This window comes from Mustela nivalis (assembly GCF_964662115.1).
Source record: "Mustela nivalis genome assembly, chromosome: X".
NCBI classification, from domain to species: Eukaryota; Metazoa; Chordata; class Mammalia; order Carnivora; family Mustelidae; genus Mustela; species Mustela nivalis.
In genome coordinates, this window is record NC_139040.1 from 738,265 (window position 1) to 754,141 (window position 15,877).

A 15,877-nucleotide genomic window follows, 5' to 3' on the forward strand; every position below is an offset into this window, starting at 1 on the left:
GTGACTTACCAAAAAAACAAAAAAAAAAAACAAAACAAAAAGCAAGCAATGGCTCCAGGGCACACGAAGTGACTCTCACCACTTTGCTTACTTCCCTGTGCAGAGATGTGTCTTGCTGTCACAGTCAAACATGGCTGCATACACAGGTGAAAATGTTGACTTTCTGATGGACAGATTTCTCCAAGATTCCAGTCATAATGTAGTCAAGGCACAAGAAGAAGATGAAGTAGATTAGATTGGCACTTTGCCAAGAATTCATCAGTTATAAAATGTAGGTGGGAAACACTGGCAAGACTTCATTAAAGACCTCACACATGGGGCGCCTGGGTGGCTCAGTGGGTTAAGCCTCTGCCTTTGGCTCAGGTCATGACCTCAGGGTCCTGGGATCGAGTCCCACATCGGGCTCTCTGCTCAGCGGGGAGCCTGCTTCCTCCTCTCTCTCTCTCTGCCTGCCTCTCTGCCTGCTTGTGATCTCTGTCTGACAAATAAATAAATAAAATATTTTTTTTAAAAAAAGACCTCACACATACTGTATGAGGACATAGTACAAGTCAGTTCAACAAGCCACAGAATTGGTGTACCTGGTACTTCCATTGTCTGCACCACAACACCGTGAGCAAAAATGAAGTTTCTTCATTTGGGCATAGCATGTAATGGGCTGAGATGTGCTGTAGCTTCTGAAGACCTTGCTGCTCTGTCCTGTTCCTGCTTGACTGTGTACACAAAGGGAAGCAGAAGCATAGAGAAAGCAGCACTTAATTTGTCTGGGTGAGTCAGAAAAGAGTTTCTAAACTCACACGTGAAGGAGGGACAGCAGTTTATAGTGCTGATAGGGAAGGGGACTGGCCTGGGGAGGGGAGAGGAGAAGAAATGGGCTCTGACTTGGCTGAGGCTGAAGTGTGGGCAGAGCACTAGGTTTATGTGGCTCCGTGTGCAGCACATTGACTTGAAAGTGGTCTGCTTTGTCAGGAAGTAGCCTGTATTGGTGTGGCCTCTTCTTAAGCCAATAATTAATTCCAGAAGGTGGTACACACATTTAAAATAAAGTGTTGTTTTAACTGGCAGGTGGATCTGTTGGTGCCAATGATTATTCACAGCATCATGACCCAGGGTGCCCGTCAGAAGTTCTCCAGCCTCTACATCTCTCAGTTTATCATCATGTATAGTCTTGATGGAAAGAAGTGGCAGAGTTATCGAGGGAATTCTACCGGGACCTTAATGGTATGTAATTAGTTCTTCCAAGACAATGCACGAATCTTTTAAAGAGCTTTTGACAAAGATTGCAGATATGGAACAAACACTCCTAGCTTCTATGAACTTAATTCCAAAAAAGATATTTCAACTTATGGGCAAAGGAGTGATTATGGACATAGGGAGGAAAAGTAGTAGCATCAGGGGCGCCTGGGGCTCAGTCAGGTGAGCGTCTGTCTTCAGCTCAGGTCCTGATCCGGGGGTCCCTGGGATGGAGCCCCACGTCAAGTTCCTGGCTGGGTGGGAAGTCAGCTTTTGCCTCTCCCCCTGCTAATTCTCTCTCTCTCTCTCTCTCTCTCTGTGCCTCAAATAAATAAATAAAACCTTAAAAATTTGTTAAAAAAATAGCACCAAAGATCTCATAGATAATAGAAATGAAGAGATGTTCTGTTGACAGAAATCTGTGGTTAGGACTGAGTGGATTGATAACATTATGAGTTTACTTATGGATATTTTGAGTTTGAGATGATAGCAGGGAAATTAGGTTGAACTCCAGCAGGCACGAGATTTAAGACTTGAGTTTAGGGGGGCAGAACCAGGAATGGACGTGAAGATTTGTCTCTTCCACATAAAAGAATGGGTGAAGCCTTGGGAAATGATTACGAGACCCTAAGTTAAACAGGCTTGAAACGTTATTATAATTGTCTACTCCTCCCTTATTTCATGCCTCCTGATGCGCAGGTCCACAAGTCCAGCAGTTCTTTCTTTGTAATTCCTCTTGAAGGGCTTCTCCTGCATTTATTCAGCTGCCACTGTTGCCTGAGTCCCCCTCACCTCACTCTGCATCTGTTACGCTACATTCCTAACTAGTCATCTCTGGCTCTAGTCTCTCCCCTGATAAAAGCTGCACATCGTTTTTTTTGGGTAATCATTTTATCAGTCTCCTGCCTAAAACCTTTCAGTGTCTTCCTCTTCTCTTCAGAATTAAGTTCAAAGTCCTCAGATGGCCTGGGGCAAGATAACTCCTGTGTTGCCCATTAGATCCACGGTCCTGCTTCTGTACCCTGCTTCTTGGTCTTCTGTCTGACCTGTGTGGAGTACAGCAGCAGGCTACCTTATCCTTTAGCTTTTGGAAAGTGCTGGTAAGAGAGCAGAGGAAGGAAGTAGAGTAAGATCAAAACATTTCTTCTTGGGGCACCTGTCTGGCTCAGTTGATCTCGGGGCTGTGTGTTCAAGCCCCACATTGGGCATTGAGTTTACTTTAAAATATATATATATATGATATTTATATATCATATATATGAGATATTTATTGATATGATATTTATTTACTATATTTATTTATATATGATATTGATATTGATTTATGTGATATGATATCATATACATATGATATTTATTCTCCTGGTGCCCTGCTTTGTAGAGGGTTTGGCTGTTTCTCTCCACTGAAGGTCACTGCTGCCTTCAGAGTGACTTTCTTTCCCTGGTCCGGTTACTATCACTGAGTAAAAAAACCCAATGTCCTAAAAACAACCCTTCTCTTTGGTTCAGGGGTTCAATGGGTCAGGACTTCTAGTGCAGTAGAGGTCGTTGGTTGTGCTCCGCTATAACCAGGGCCTCATCTGGGGCCTGGAAGCATCTAGAAGCATCTTCACCTGCATGTCTGGTAGTTGGTGCAGACCAGCCTTAGCCAGGACAGCATCTGGGGCTGTCCCAGGTCAATTCCTTATGGCCTTTCCATGAGGTCTGAGCATCGCACAGCATGAGGGTTTCACATCCACCCAGATTCAAGGGAAAGGGACAGAGACCCCACTTCTCAGTGGGAGGAATGTAAGGAATTTGTGGTCATTTTTATAAAGCACTAGAAGAATCTCCTGTAAGATTCTGCTCCCCCTCTGGTTCTGCTCCCAGTCCTCCTCCCACCAGGCCTAGGGATGGCAATACTGGGTACCTTTATCAAACTTCTCTCAAATTATTATAACTGGAGTAGTTCCTTATTTCTTGTTCAAACTCTGTCTTACACAGTAATTAATGCCAGAATCAGCCCTAAGGAAATACCTTCAGAATGGAATTCTGGATTATGTTGCTAATATATTCAAGGAATACAGGTGTGATTTCCTTCCTCGGGGAGCAGATTGCATGTGGTGGTATCACAGTTTCTCAGAGCATCAGCGGCAATACTATGGGATGAGTTACAGATGGTGAGAAAGACAATGGGAGACTCAACTGACAGAGGCATTCAGTCACTGTGGTGAGAACTATGGCATCAGCTGATTGTAGAGTGACCTGTCAACCTGTTATAGCCCTTCTTTTTATGGCATACATAGGGGAAAATAAATTACACAGTATGCACAAGAACACCCATGAACATACATGAATATACATGAACATACATGAACCTATATGGAGAATCAGGACACGTCCATGGTGTTCTAGAGGAGTCTTCTGTATCCTGTGCTTATAGACAGATACTTAGACTTAAGACCAGGTCTAAGGGCTGAATTTATGAACCGCAGACTTGCAGTGACAATTAAATGGCCCAGCCCATCAGGTCTGTTACGCTAAAGTGAGGAGGGTTACTGGTGGAAAGAAGTGGAGATCTGACACCTGGATGAGGCTGAGAACCACCAGTCTCTGAGGCAGTCATCTTTTCTCTGCACAGAAAAGTGACTCTGCACATTCAGTGACTGCACCGGGAATAGTTTCTTCACCAGCCAGGCTCTAACCTCCTGAGAGCCCCTCTTCAGCCACTTTTAAGAGACAGATGAATCATGGAGAAATGACAGACACCACAAATGTAGTCAGCTGTGATAACAAGAACTTTTCAATTCCAGATGCGGTCTCTTCTCTGGAGCAAATTAGCATAGCCCAAGGCACCTGGTACAGATGGAAAACTGACCTAGAGAAAGCTTTTTCCTTCATTCCCATTGATAAGCAAAATCAGAATAGATTTGCATTTACAAGGTGGGAACAGGAGTGTTCCCTTTACCTTTCCTGTCTCTGGACAATGCCAGCTCCCTTGTTCTTTATTGTAATGTGGACTCCTGGGGACTCCAAACATCCCCCAGAATACCATACTGGTTCACGCTGGCAGGACCTGGTAAACAGGAAAGAGCAGTCACTCTAAATGCTTTTGTGATTAATATGCAGAAACACACACACACAGAGACCCATGTATAAAACAAAGAAGCCTATGTTTTCTTGACTTCACTGTGAATGGATCCCATATTTTACTCTTTAATGTTCACTGTTAGTTTTAAACAAACACTTTTTATCACATTTACAAAGTGAGAGTAGCTTTCCCAGAGATTTCCCAGTGCTTTGCTGGGGCTGTCTAGTAGCATTCCATGACATTCCATCAGCAGCTTGAAATCAGGTCTGATGGGAATCTTTACATCATGGAAGGTCATCTTTGGTAGGATCACACTCAGAGTGTACCAATCATTAACAACTTAGCTGGATTCATTTTGCTTACATTTTATTTAGAATTTTTCATCTATACTAATCAGTAAAATTGGTTTACCTCTTCCAGGAGCTCTATTTACAAGGTTTGGGCATGAGAGTGATATTAAACTTGAAAATAAAGTAGGAAAGTTTCCATCTTTTCCTATTAACTTGCGGGTCTAGACTGGCTTCATTAGTGTAGTAATCATGCGTTTAATCAAAGCTAGGTAGAAATGCCATTAAGCTTTGTCTTTCTGAGTGCTAGATGTTTAGCTATCTTCTCCATTCCTTATCTGAGCATCAGTATTCTCATTTTCTATTACCCGTAGCTAATGTGAATGTATACATTCGAGTTGTGTCTCCCCACGTGTGTCATAGAGCATTATCTACATACACACATATTTCTCTCTTTCTCCTTTCACTAGAGTGGGTGAGTGTTTGTCTATTCTATTGGATTTTCAAAGAATCAACTCTTGATCTTAAATTCAAACATAGATTTGAAGCTGTTGGTTTTTTAAAGATTTTATTTTTATTGTTTTGAGAGAGAACATGAGCAGGAAGGACAGGTTTTTAAAATTTATTTATTTATTTGAGAGATAGTACAGGGAGGGGCAGAGGGAGAGAATCCTCAAGCAGACTCCCTGCTAAGTGTGGAATCCAACATACGTCTCAATCCCATGACCCCGAGATCATGACCTGAGCTGAAACCAAGAGTTGGGTGCTAAACCAACTGAGCTAACCAGGGACCCCTGAGATTGTGTTCTAATTCATTAATTTCCCTTTAAAACTTCAAAAATTCTTTTACTTTCTTTTGGTTTTATTTTTTGTTTCCTGGAACCTGGAGTTTAATGACTAATTCATTTATTTTCAGTCTTTCTCATTCAATGTAGTAGAAGCGTTAATAATTACGCTCATGGAGGTCATTCATTTACAAACAGCTACTGAGTAACTGCTGTGTTCTAGGTTCTAGTAAAGGGATGGGAAAGATAGAGCCCATCCATGGATTTGGACTACCACCGGCTTCTTATGGACTGTGAGTTAAGAATGGTTTTTATAGGTTTAAAGTTGCAAAACAAAGATTATGCAATAGAGATCACTTGTGGCCTGAAAAGACTAAAATATTTCCATCTGGTTCTTTACAGAAAAAGTTTGCAGACTGTCAGGGCTAGCTGAAGATTAGTCTAATGACACGAGGAACACCTAGGCAGTTACCATTAACCAGACCACTTCCATTGCAGAGTTTGCCGAATGTGGACACTTCAGTCTTAGTCGTCAACTTCCAGTGTAGTGGTCCTCAAATGTTCTTATATCTCTGTTTCGTTCACATACAGAATATGTTTCATTGACAATATTTCTCATCACAGATGTCCCACATAAAGAGGGAGGGGGAACATTTAAGGACCACTGCTTCACTGCCCCCATCCGCAATAGTCTATAATGTAAATGTTAATTTTGACTTATCAGTGAACATTTCAGTGATGTGGCTCTTTCCTTCTGGTTTTCAGGTTAAAAAGAAAACAATTTTTAATGTGCTTTAAAAATACTTATTTTGGGGTCATGTTAGAAATCAGTGTTGTTTTGACATTAAGTTGATAATTAGCAAGTGATTTTGTCAAAGTCTGTGAAAATCGCTGAAATCTGGCCTTGTCCCAGCTGTCTATGCTGTGAAGTTTCTGAGGGACATCTGTAAATAAGCCAATGGAAAATGAAAAACAACCTTCATGTTTTCTAGAATTATACTGGTATACCCAACACCAAGCTCTCTGGTAATCCCACCCACCCCACCTCCTCAATACAGGGAGTTTAGACCCAAGGCCTAAGGAGGCTTTTCCTTAAGCCCAAATCCAAATACTTTCACAGTTACATATCATAACTCCTAAACGTTCTTGTCATAATGATGTAGTTTGAAGTACAGTTCGGTAGCCTATGGCCAAGAAAGAATTCTGAGACTTTTTCAGTGCAGAAAAGGGTATTTTTTTTATTATAGCACAGGGACAGAACCTGTGGGCTGAAAGACCTGCACTGCCATTGTGAGGAATGACAGATAATGTAAGATTTTCTATTCTGTGAAGGGGAGGGTGACATGAGGGTCCCAGGGAATTGAGTCTATAGGTTTCTAGAGGTTGTGGCTATAGATGAGATTGCTTTTTTTTCATTTTTTATTTTAAGTACTTTATTTATTTATTTATTTGAGAGAGAGAGAGAGAGAGAACACGCAAGCAGGGGCAGTGGCAGGCAGAGGGAGAAGCAGATTCCCCACTGAGCAGGGAGCCAGATGCTCTATTCCAGGACCGTGGGATCATGACCTGAGCTGAAGGCAGACACTTCACCCATGAGCCACCCAGGCGCCCCAAGATTGCTTTTATTCTTATGAGTCATTTAGACAGTTGCAAAACTGATGGGAGATTCATGTCATGCATGACTATGATCTCTATCAGTTACTCATTTATTTTTCCTCTTCCTTTGCTCTTGGGCAGCCAGGAGTGCCTGAGGAATGTCACACCTTTCCCTCCCCTAGGGAACCCACCAGGCACCCTGCCTGCAGGGTCTTAGCTTGTGCTTTGTCCTCAGCATGCCTTCTGCTCCCTCATCAATAAGACATTAAGGCAGCTGGCCAGGCCTGTAGCCCAGGGTGAGAGGCGTATACTAAGAAAAAGCAAAACCGGAAAGGACCATGCACCCTAACCACTTTTTTTAAACTACTTTCTTTTTTAATTCCAGTATAAATAATGAACAGTGTTATATTAGTTTAAGGTGTACAGTGTAGTGACTCAACAACTCTGTACATTACTCACAGGGCTCACCACTGTAAGTTTTAATTCCCATCACCCAGTTCACCCATCCCCCACACCTATCTCCCCTCTGGTAACCATCAGTTTGTTTTCTCTATTTAGGATTGTGGTTTTAGTTTGTCTCTGTTTTTTCTTTCAAATCCTTTGTTTCTTAAACTCCACGGGAGGGAAATCATATCATATACTGGCTTTCTCTGTCTTATCTCACATAGCATTATAACTTCTAGATACATCCATGTTGCAAATGGCAAGATTTCTTTCTTATGGTTCAGAAATATTCCAATCTGTGTGTCTTCTTTATCCACTCATCCATGGATGGGTATTTGGGCTGCTTCCATAATTTGGCTGTTGTAAATAATGCAATAAACATAGGGGTGCATATATCAATTTGAATTAGTGTTTTCATTTTCTTTGGGTAAATACCCAGTAGTGGAATTACTTGACCAGATGGTAGCTCTATTTTTAACTTTCTGAGGAATCTCCATAGTGTTTTCCAGAGCAGCTACACCAGAGGACATTCTACCAACTGTGCAAGAGGGTCCCTTTTTCTCCACATTCTCGCCAACACGTTTCCTGTGTTTCTGCTTTTAGCCTTTCTGACAGTGAGGGGATATCTCATTGTGGTTCTGACTTGCATTTCCCTGATGATGAATGATGTTGAGCCTCTTTTCATGTTTCTAACACCCTACCCACTTTTGCAGTAAGTTAGACTAGGCTTCTAGGACTCCGAAAGACCCTTCCAGGCAGCCAAGTGACAGCATGGGAATGGTAGCTGATTCTGTCTCTGATGGGCCTCTCTTGTATTCCCTTACCTATTGCTTCCACATTGTTGAACTAGAGGTAGTAAAGGTTACCCTCAAAGTCCCACCCATTTTGAGGCACTTAAGGCATGGTAACAACCCTCATTATATCCACCTCCCCCCCAAACACACACACTGAAGGCAAAACAGAAATCTGCCAAACCGTGTCCTTAAATGGCACCCCAAAAGATTAGTACTGTATACAGCTTCAGCCTAGAGGATGCATTTTCCCAAAGCTGAATGACTGGAGAGGGAGATTATATTCTGCAGAGTTCTCGTGATCCCTCTCACAACTGCAAAGAGGATAAGATTGAATTTAAAAACACCCAGTTTATAACATTTGCATGTAATGTTCGGACCAAAAATCTTTGTAAATGTAGTACTTTGAAACGGGTTGCTGTCCTGCTCTTGGGAAACAAAGACGCGGTCCGGCATAGGCACGTGCATGCGATACGAAAGAACCATGCTGATTTTACACATTTGTGTTAAGGCAGAGTTGCAGAGAGAACCATGCTGATTTTACACATTTGTGTTAAGGCAGAGTTGCAGAGAGATCCCTACTACAAATAAAAGTCGTCCCGTGGGCTAGGCATACCTCTGGGGCTAGAACCTAGAACCAGAATGGTGAATTCCAAGGCACATCGGGCCCACCTGTGTTAGAACGCGTGCCCGCCCCTTGCACGGGACCCAGCGGCCTTGCAGCTGAGAGGTCCACGTGGCAGAGGGTCTCTGTAGACTCCTGGGCTGGCACAGCCTGAGGACTAACACACACTGTCTGTGTCAAAGGGATGACTAGCTCATGGACCTGAAAGACAGCCACCTGTTTTTCTCCTTTCTGCTTCCTGATTATGTGGAGAAGCTGTTCCCATGTTACAGATGGAAGGAAAGCTAAACCGCACGCTAGGAGCATCGGAAGGGCTTTCTTATGGACCTGGGGCCGTAGCCACAACCGCTTAGGTGGTCAAATCATCCCAAAGAATAGGTGTGGGGCGGACGAAACAAAGAACTTGGTTGGCCACTTGGATTGACACTGATCTGTGCTAAGAAATGCAATCACGATTAAAAAAAAAAATCCTATAGCTTACGTACTGGGCGCTGTGCAAAATCCAGTCCTCACTTTGCAACAAAGATGTAGGGGGCGGGGCGTCAGGTGGAAGAAGAGGTAAGGGATAAAGGGGGTTCTTACTTGTTTTTGGTTTGGGGTTTTTTTTTGTTTGTTTGTTTGTTGGTTGGTTTTTTGGTAAAGATTTTGTTTATTTGCTTGAGCGAGAAAGAGAGTGTGCGCGCATGAGAGGGGAGAAGGTCAGAGGGCGAAGCAGACTCCCCGCAGAGGTGGGAGCCGGATGCGGCGCTCGATCCCGGGATCATGACCCGAGCCGAAGGCAGTCGCCTAAGCAACTGAGCCACCCAGGCGCCCCAGGGGGTTCTTATTGGTCTGTGGGCAGTCTGGGGGAAGAGAGCCATGTCCTCCATGGATCCTACCATGTGGTTTCCCTCCCACCGTCCCGGCAGTAAGTTCTGGGACCACAGGTAACTTGTAGTCAACCTAAAGCCTCAGGAGGCAAGCGGAGTAAGAGCAAGGCAGAACTGCGAGGATTCCTGTCTTTTATTCGGACCCCCGTCCCTTCCCCGCCGCCCGCCCGCACCCCCCGCCCCGCCCCTCGGCCCAAAGGCCAGGGCAGATGCACGAAGTTCTGCCACGAGCCCAAAGTCCCTTGGTCGAAGTGATTCATCAGATGCCCTGTCCCGAGGGGGAGATGGCTTCTTGCAGGACGAGGTGAAGGAGGTGATTCTGCTCAGCAGTCAGGAGCGGCCACATCTCCACCTGCAGCGACTTGACGGCTTCCGTGTCCTTTTCGTGGGTAGCCATGACCAAGGACTGGAGCAGCAGGAACAGCTCCTCGGGAAGCTGGCCCCCGCTCTCCTGCCCGTGGCTGTCGAAAGCCTCCCAGGAGTACTTCTCCAGGGTGTGGGCATGCTCCGGCAGCAGCTTGGCGGGCGGCGGTTGCAGGAGCAGCAGCAGCAGCACGCGGGACACCTCGCAGCGGACCAACACGTCCGCGAAGGCTCCGAGCGTGGCGGGAGAGGAAGCGCCGGGCGCGGAGGCGGCGCTGGGAGGGAGCAGCGCGGCGGGCACGGCCGGGGCGGCGCCGGGGCCCGCCTGCTGCCCCGGGGGCGGCGGCGGCGGCGGGGGCGGGGGCGGCGGCGGCGGCGGCTGCACCGGGTGGCTGCCGTGCTCCCGCGCCAGGCGCTGCATGCGCGTGAAGACGGCCAGGGCGCCGTTGTAGTCGCGCGCCAGCAGCTGGCAGGAGGCGGCGTCGCCGAGCGCCTGCAGCGCGGCCAGGGGCAGCTGCGGGAGCTGCAGCTGGGCGGCGCGCTGGAAGTGGCCGGCGGCGGCGGCCGGCTGGCCCAGGTCGCGCAGGGCGGCGGCCAGCTCGAGGCAGAGGGCGGCGGCGGCGGCCGGCTGGCCCAGCTCGAGGTGCAGGCGCACGGCGGCGCCCAGAGCGCTGGCTGCGGCCTGCAGCGGCTCCCCGTAGGCGGCCGGGCAGACGAGCCGCTGGCGCGCGTCGCGCTCCTGCCGCAGAAAGAGTCGGGCGGCCTCGGTCAGCGCCAGCGCCTCCCCGGGCCCGTGGAAGAGCGCCTGCTGGCAGCGCGCCACGGCCAGCTGGCACCAGGCCGCGTAGGGCAGGCACTCCTGGGCACGCAGCTCGCGGCCCAACTGGCCAAACTGCTCGCCCGCCTCCGCCACGTTCGGCTTCCGCAGGAACCGCTTCTTCAGCTTGTTGGACACCTGGCGGTAGCGGGCCAGGAAGTCCCCAGCCTCGGGCCCGGGGCCCGCGCCGCCGCCCAGGCCGGCCGCGGACGCCGCCATGTTTGTCGCCTGCTCTCTGACGCAGTCGGTGGGGCGCGGCGGCGCCTGGAGGCGACGTGCCTTGCGAGCCGCTCGCTCGGTCGAGGTGAGGCGGGGGTGGGGGGGTGGGGGAGGAGGCCGCACTACCGCGCGTGCGCGCGCGCCCTTCCGCGCCGGCGCTAGGAAAAGCGCGGGATCGGCGGCCAGAGGCCTCCGGGGGGGGGGGGGGGAGGGAGGAGGCGTTGTCTATGCAAATCGTCAGTCCTGGGGCGGGGCTTGGCCAGGGGCCGGCTGTTGCCAGGCGACAGCCTGCTGGCCCGGGTTGCTAGTACAGGCGTCCCCTAGCGTCCCTAAACGGAAGCCGAGCAGAACTCAAGCCGCGGCGCCACGTGGCCCTAAGGCCAAGTCCGCATGGTTCGCGAGGGCCGAGTCCCTGCTCCCCGCCCGCCGCCCCAAGTGTGTCCACCCCGCCAAGTCTGCACGTTTCGCGGTGGCCAACCCACCCCCTCCCCGCCCGTCACCCCTGCACCGTCCCTCCTCAACCTTCCGGACCAAGCCCCTGCCCTACCAGAGTCCACGCCGACAGGTGTGTCCACCCTTCGGCCCCATCCCCGGGGGGTCGCCCTGGCACGTTGTCCCCTCCACGACGCCGCGGTCCTGGTCTTGAGCTGCGGCCCCAGGAACCCCGTCCTTCCCGGGATGGTCCCGGGCTCTGGCTTGCTCGGCACTCATGTGGGGGTCTCGGGGGCGCCAGCGCCCCCCCCCCGCACCCCCATCCAGCCTGTCCCACCCGGGGCCACGCCCGGGCACCGTCCCTGAGAGAAACGGCTCTTCCGAACCCCCCCACCCCCCTGCCTGGGGGTCTGTCCTTCGGGGGACATCCCCGAAGCACGTGGCCCACCGAGTGACCGAAGCGCCCGCACGCGCGAAAACACACACAGGCGCGCAGGTTTCTTTCCTTGGCTTTTATTGCTTGGACACACGGGTTTCTTGAGCCCCTTGTGGGGACTTCGAGGCGCTGGGCCCGAGGCCCCAGCCCGCCCCGGGCCGCCGCAGCGGTGAGCAGGCCCGGCTGGGGCGGGCGGGCCGAGCGGCCGGGTGGCGTGGGGCGGCAGCTAGTCGTGGGGCGGCGCCACCTGGGAGATGGTGGTGGACTCGAAGAAGCGGCTGAGCAGCGCGTTGTTGTGGACCGCCATGTCCACGAGCTCCGGGGTGATGCGCGTCCTGCCGCAGTTCCGGGCCTCGTTGCCCGCCAGCTCCAGGACCGTGGCCGTCAGGTACTGGATGACGGCCGCTAGGAAGACCGGCGCGGACGAGCCCAGGCGCCGGGCGTAGCGGCCCTCGCGCAGGAGGCGCTCCACGTGGCTCACGGAGAACGACAGCTCGGCTCGGGCGGTGCGGGAGCGGGCCTGCCTCTGGCCTCCGGACGACCCTCGACGGCTCCTCTTGGCCGGCATGCTGGGCCTCGGCTGCGCTCGGGCTCGGCGACGGGCCTAGATGGGCGGTGCTCTGCGGGGTTCGGCGGGGCTCTGCGGGCTCGGCGGGGCTCGGCGGCTTCGGCGGGGCTCGGCGGGGCTCAGCGGCTTCGGCGGGGCTCGGCGGGGCTCAGCGGCTTCGGCGGGCTCGGCGGGGCTCAGCGGCTTCGGCGGGCTCGGCGGGGCTCAGCGGCTTCGGCGGGGCTCGGCGGGGCTCAGCGGCTTCGGCGAGGCTCAGCGGCTTCGGCGGGGCTCGGCGGCGATCGGCGGGGCTCAGCGGGGCTCAGCCGGTCCCAACTTCTCCAACCACCCGGTTGGGACTCGTGACTCGGGCCCTTACGCCGCCGTCTCCTAGCGACCACGGACCGACCCCCGTCATTGGTCCGGGGCCACACACTTCGGGACACGTAGATCCGGTGAGGTCACCGCTTTCCCATCGGCCCCTGCCGGGAGCTCGGGCCCGCCGAGAAATGGCGCGAGTGGGAGCCTGCCCCCCCGCCCCTCCCCCCACCACGGCCCCCCACGACGCCTCGCGGAGGAGATGGAGGCTCACCTTCCGCCCCACTGGGACATCCTACCCAAGAGACCCCAGACGGGGGAGGACCTCGTGGCCCCAAGCAGACCCTCGACGTGAGGGGCGACCGTCACCCCTATCTCGCGGGAGCCTGCCCCCCCCGCCCCTCCCCCCCACGGCCCCCCACGACGCCTCGTGGAGGAGATGGAGGCTCACCTTCCGCCCCACTGGGACGTCCTACCCAAGAGACCCCAGACGGGGGAGGACCTCGTGGCCCCAAGCAGACCCTCGACGTGAGGGGCGACCGTCACCCCTATCTCGCGGGAGCCTGCCCCCCCGCCCCTCCCCCCCACGGCCCCCCACGACGCCTCGTGGAGGAGATGGAGGCTCACCTTCCGCCCCACTGGGACGTCCTACCCAAGAGACCCCAGACGGGGGAGGACCTCGTGGCCCCAAGCAGGCCCTCGACGTGTGGGGCGACCGTCACTCCTATCTCCCTCCACAGCGTGGGCCCCGCCCCCAAAAGGAAGCCCCGCAGCTGGCGGGCAGACGCTCCCCACGGCACCCCCCTTCCTCCCCCACTTGGTGTCTTCTGATGGCTGTGGACAGGGGGCCACAGCACGGAGAGACCACGAGTCGTGGACTCCGGTCCTCAGGGGACAGGCCTGGCGGTGATGTCCACCTCCGGGCCCATGGGAACTGCGCCGCAGTGGACGGTCGCCTACAAGGTTCTGTCTGAGCTCCTGTTTCCCGTGCCGTGCCCTGTGGAGCTAGGAGCGGGCTCGCGGGGTCCTAGGGTCATTCCCTGGCTACCTTCCCCGCCGCAGCCGGACCACTCCCCCATCCCAGGAGCAGTGGGCCAGGCTCCCAGTTCTTCCACATCCTCGCCCAGACTGGTCATTTCCGGCTTGGTTGGTCTTTCTGGGGCCTAGAAGAGCCGTCCTACTGGGGGGCGAAGTGGTATCTCACGGCAACCTCGCCCCCCGCCCCCGCCCTTTTAGAGAGGGAGCGGAGGAGGGGCAGAGGGCGACAGAGAGGGGGAGAAGCTGAAGCAGGCTCCATGCCCGGCGCAGAGCCCACCGTGGAGCCTGACGCGGGCCTGGGTCTCGCAACCCAGAGAACAGGCCTGGCCTGGGCCTGAGCCGAGGTCCAGAGTCCAGACGCTCCTCCCGCCGAGCCACCCAGGCGCCCCTCCCAGGGCTTTGGACGTGCACGTCCCTAACGGCCACCGATGGGCAGCGGCTGTCCATGGGCCTCCTGGTCGCTTGCTCGCGCGCTTCGGAGGAACGTCTGTCGGCTCCCGTGCTCGGCCCGGCTCTGTCGGCCTCTTTGTGGCTGAGTTCAAAGTGTTCTTTGGGCGTCCGAAGAAGACGCCCTTGTCGCCTAGGTGCCTGGCAAAGGCTTCTCCCGTCCTGGGGCAGGGGTTTCCGGCCTTTCCCGGCCTACACTGTCCCTCCTCCTCCTCCTCCCCCTCCTCCTCCTCCTCCTCCTCCTCCTCCTCCTCCTCCCCCTCCTCCTCCTCCTCCTCCTCCTCCTCCCCCTCTTCTTCCTCCTCCCTGCCCCCTCCTCCTCCTGCTTCTTGTGTGCCTATGCCTTTCCTACCCCATTTAAGAAACTCTTGTGTAATAGTTTCTAGAAACAGACAGTTTCTAGACAGAGCCCTTTGGTGCACAAATAGATTTGCTTTGGTTGGGGTACAACTTATCCTTAGTTTTTCTCCTCCCGCTCCTCCCCCTCCTCCCACCCCTCCTCCTCCTCCTCCTCTTCCCTCCTCCTTCCTCTTCTGTTCCTCCTCCTCCTTTTTTTGTGGCTGTGCTTTGGCTGCCACCGTATTTAAGGAACCTCGCCTAACCAAAGCCACCGGGTTTTACAGCTGTGTTTTATACCAAGGGTTTCATAGTTTCCTGTTTACATTCAGGCTTGTGAGCCATCTGGGGGGTTCAATTTCGGTTTTATCCTGGACTCCACATTCTTTCTCGTGTCTGCGGATATTCAGTTTTCCCAGCACCAAACCTGGAAGACATTGCTCATTCCTACATTGAGTGGCCTGGGCACCCTTGTTCGGTACCAACTATTCATAAACCCGTGGGTTTGTTTCTCACTCTAAGTTCCTAATCGTTGACCTATATGTCTACCCTTGTGTCAGTACCACACTTTTTGGGATCGCTCGCTGGAGCTCAGAAATACGTTTTGAAATTGGAAAGTGCGAGTCCTCCAACTTTGTTCTTCTTCCGGATAGATGGTTTTGGCTATCTGTGTCCCTCGCAGGGACACATGCATTTACGATTGGCTCTAACATTTCTGCAAAACAACTCTTTGAGATTTTGATATGGGTTGTATTCAATCTCTGTATTGCCTTGGGGATTACGGACATCTTACCAATATTACCTGTTCGGGTTACTGAGGCAGGATGACTTTCAGTTTATTTACATCCTCTTTAATTTCTTTCAGCAATGATTTGTAATTGTCAGTGCACAAATCTTGCACCGCCTTGACTAAATTTATTCCTGTGTATTTAATTCCATTTGATGCTATTTTAAATAGAATTTTTGAGGATGCCTTGTTGACTCAGTGGCTTAAGCATCTGCCTTCACCTCAGGCCAGGTCTCAGGGTCCTGAAATCGTGTCCCACATCATATTCCCTGCTTAGTGGGGAGCCTGCTTCTCCCTCTGCCCCTCCTCCATGCTGCTCCTCACTCACAGGCTCCCTCTCTCTCTCTCTGTCAAATAAATTAAATCTTTAAAAAATAGAATTGTCAATTTCATTTTAGATTTTTTCATTGCTCCTATATAGAGACACAACTGATTTT

The 15,877-nt window shown here is 52.1% G+C and overlaps 3 protein-coding genes across 5 annotated transcripts in view; 1 reads left to right on the forward strand and 2 right to left on the reverse strand.

The window, feature by feature from the left end:
• F8 (coagulation factor VIII) overlaps positions 1 to 15,877 on the forward strand; it is a gene marked incomplete at its 5' end in the record, with an annotated part of 109,520 nt that overhangs the window by 82,550 nt on the left and 11,093 nt on the right. For 2 of the 3 annotated variants that reach the window (XM_082716592.1, XM_082716593.1), the window contains one exon: positions 1,066 to 1,221. In XM_082716592.1, coding sequence (XP_082572718.1) covers positions 1,066 to 1,221 — 156 coding nt within the window. Of the gene's footprint in view, positions 1 to 1,065; positions 1,222 to 11,097; positions 11,185 to 15,877 lie in introns of those variants that run through there. The other variant, XM_082716594.1, reaches the window with a different exon arrangement.
• Positions 9,960 to 11,099, reverse strand: F8A1 (coagulation factor VIII associated 1; the record flags this gene model as incomplete). The annotated part of the gene is made up of 1 exon (XM_082716645.1): positions 9,960 to 11,099. One exon carries the CDS (start codon positions 11,097 to 11,099, stop codon positions 9,960 to 9,962), a length of 1,140 nt encoding a protein of 379 aa, XP_082572771.1.
• LOC309856027 (histone H2A-Bbd type 2/3-like) lies at positions 11,194 to 12,569 on the reverse strand. The gene has a single exon (XM_082716683.1). It carries the CDS (start codon positions 12,533 to 12,535, stop codon positions 12,194 to 12,196), a length of 342 nt encoding a protein of 113 aa, XP_082572809.1. The 5' UTR covers positions 12,536 to 12,569; the 3' UTR covers positions 11,194 to 12,193.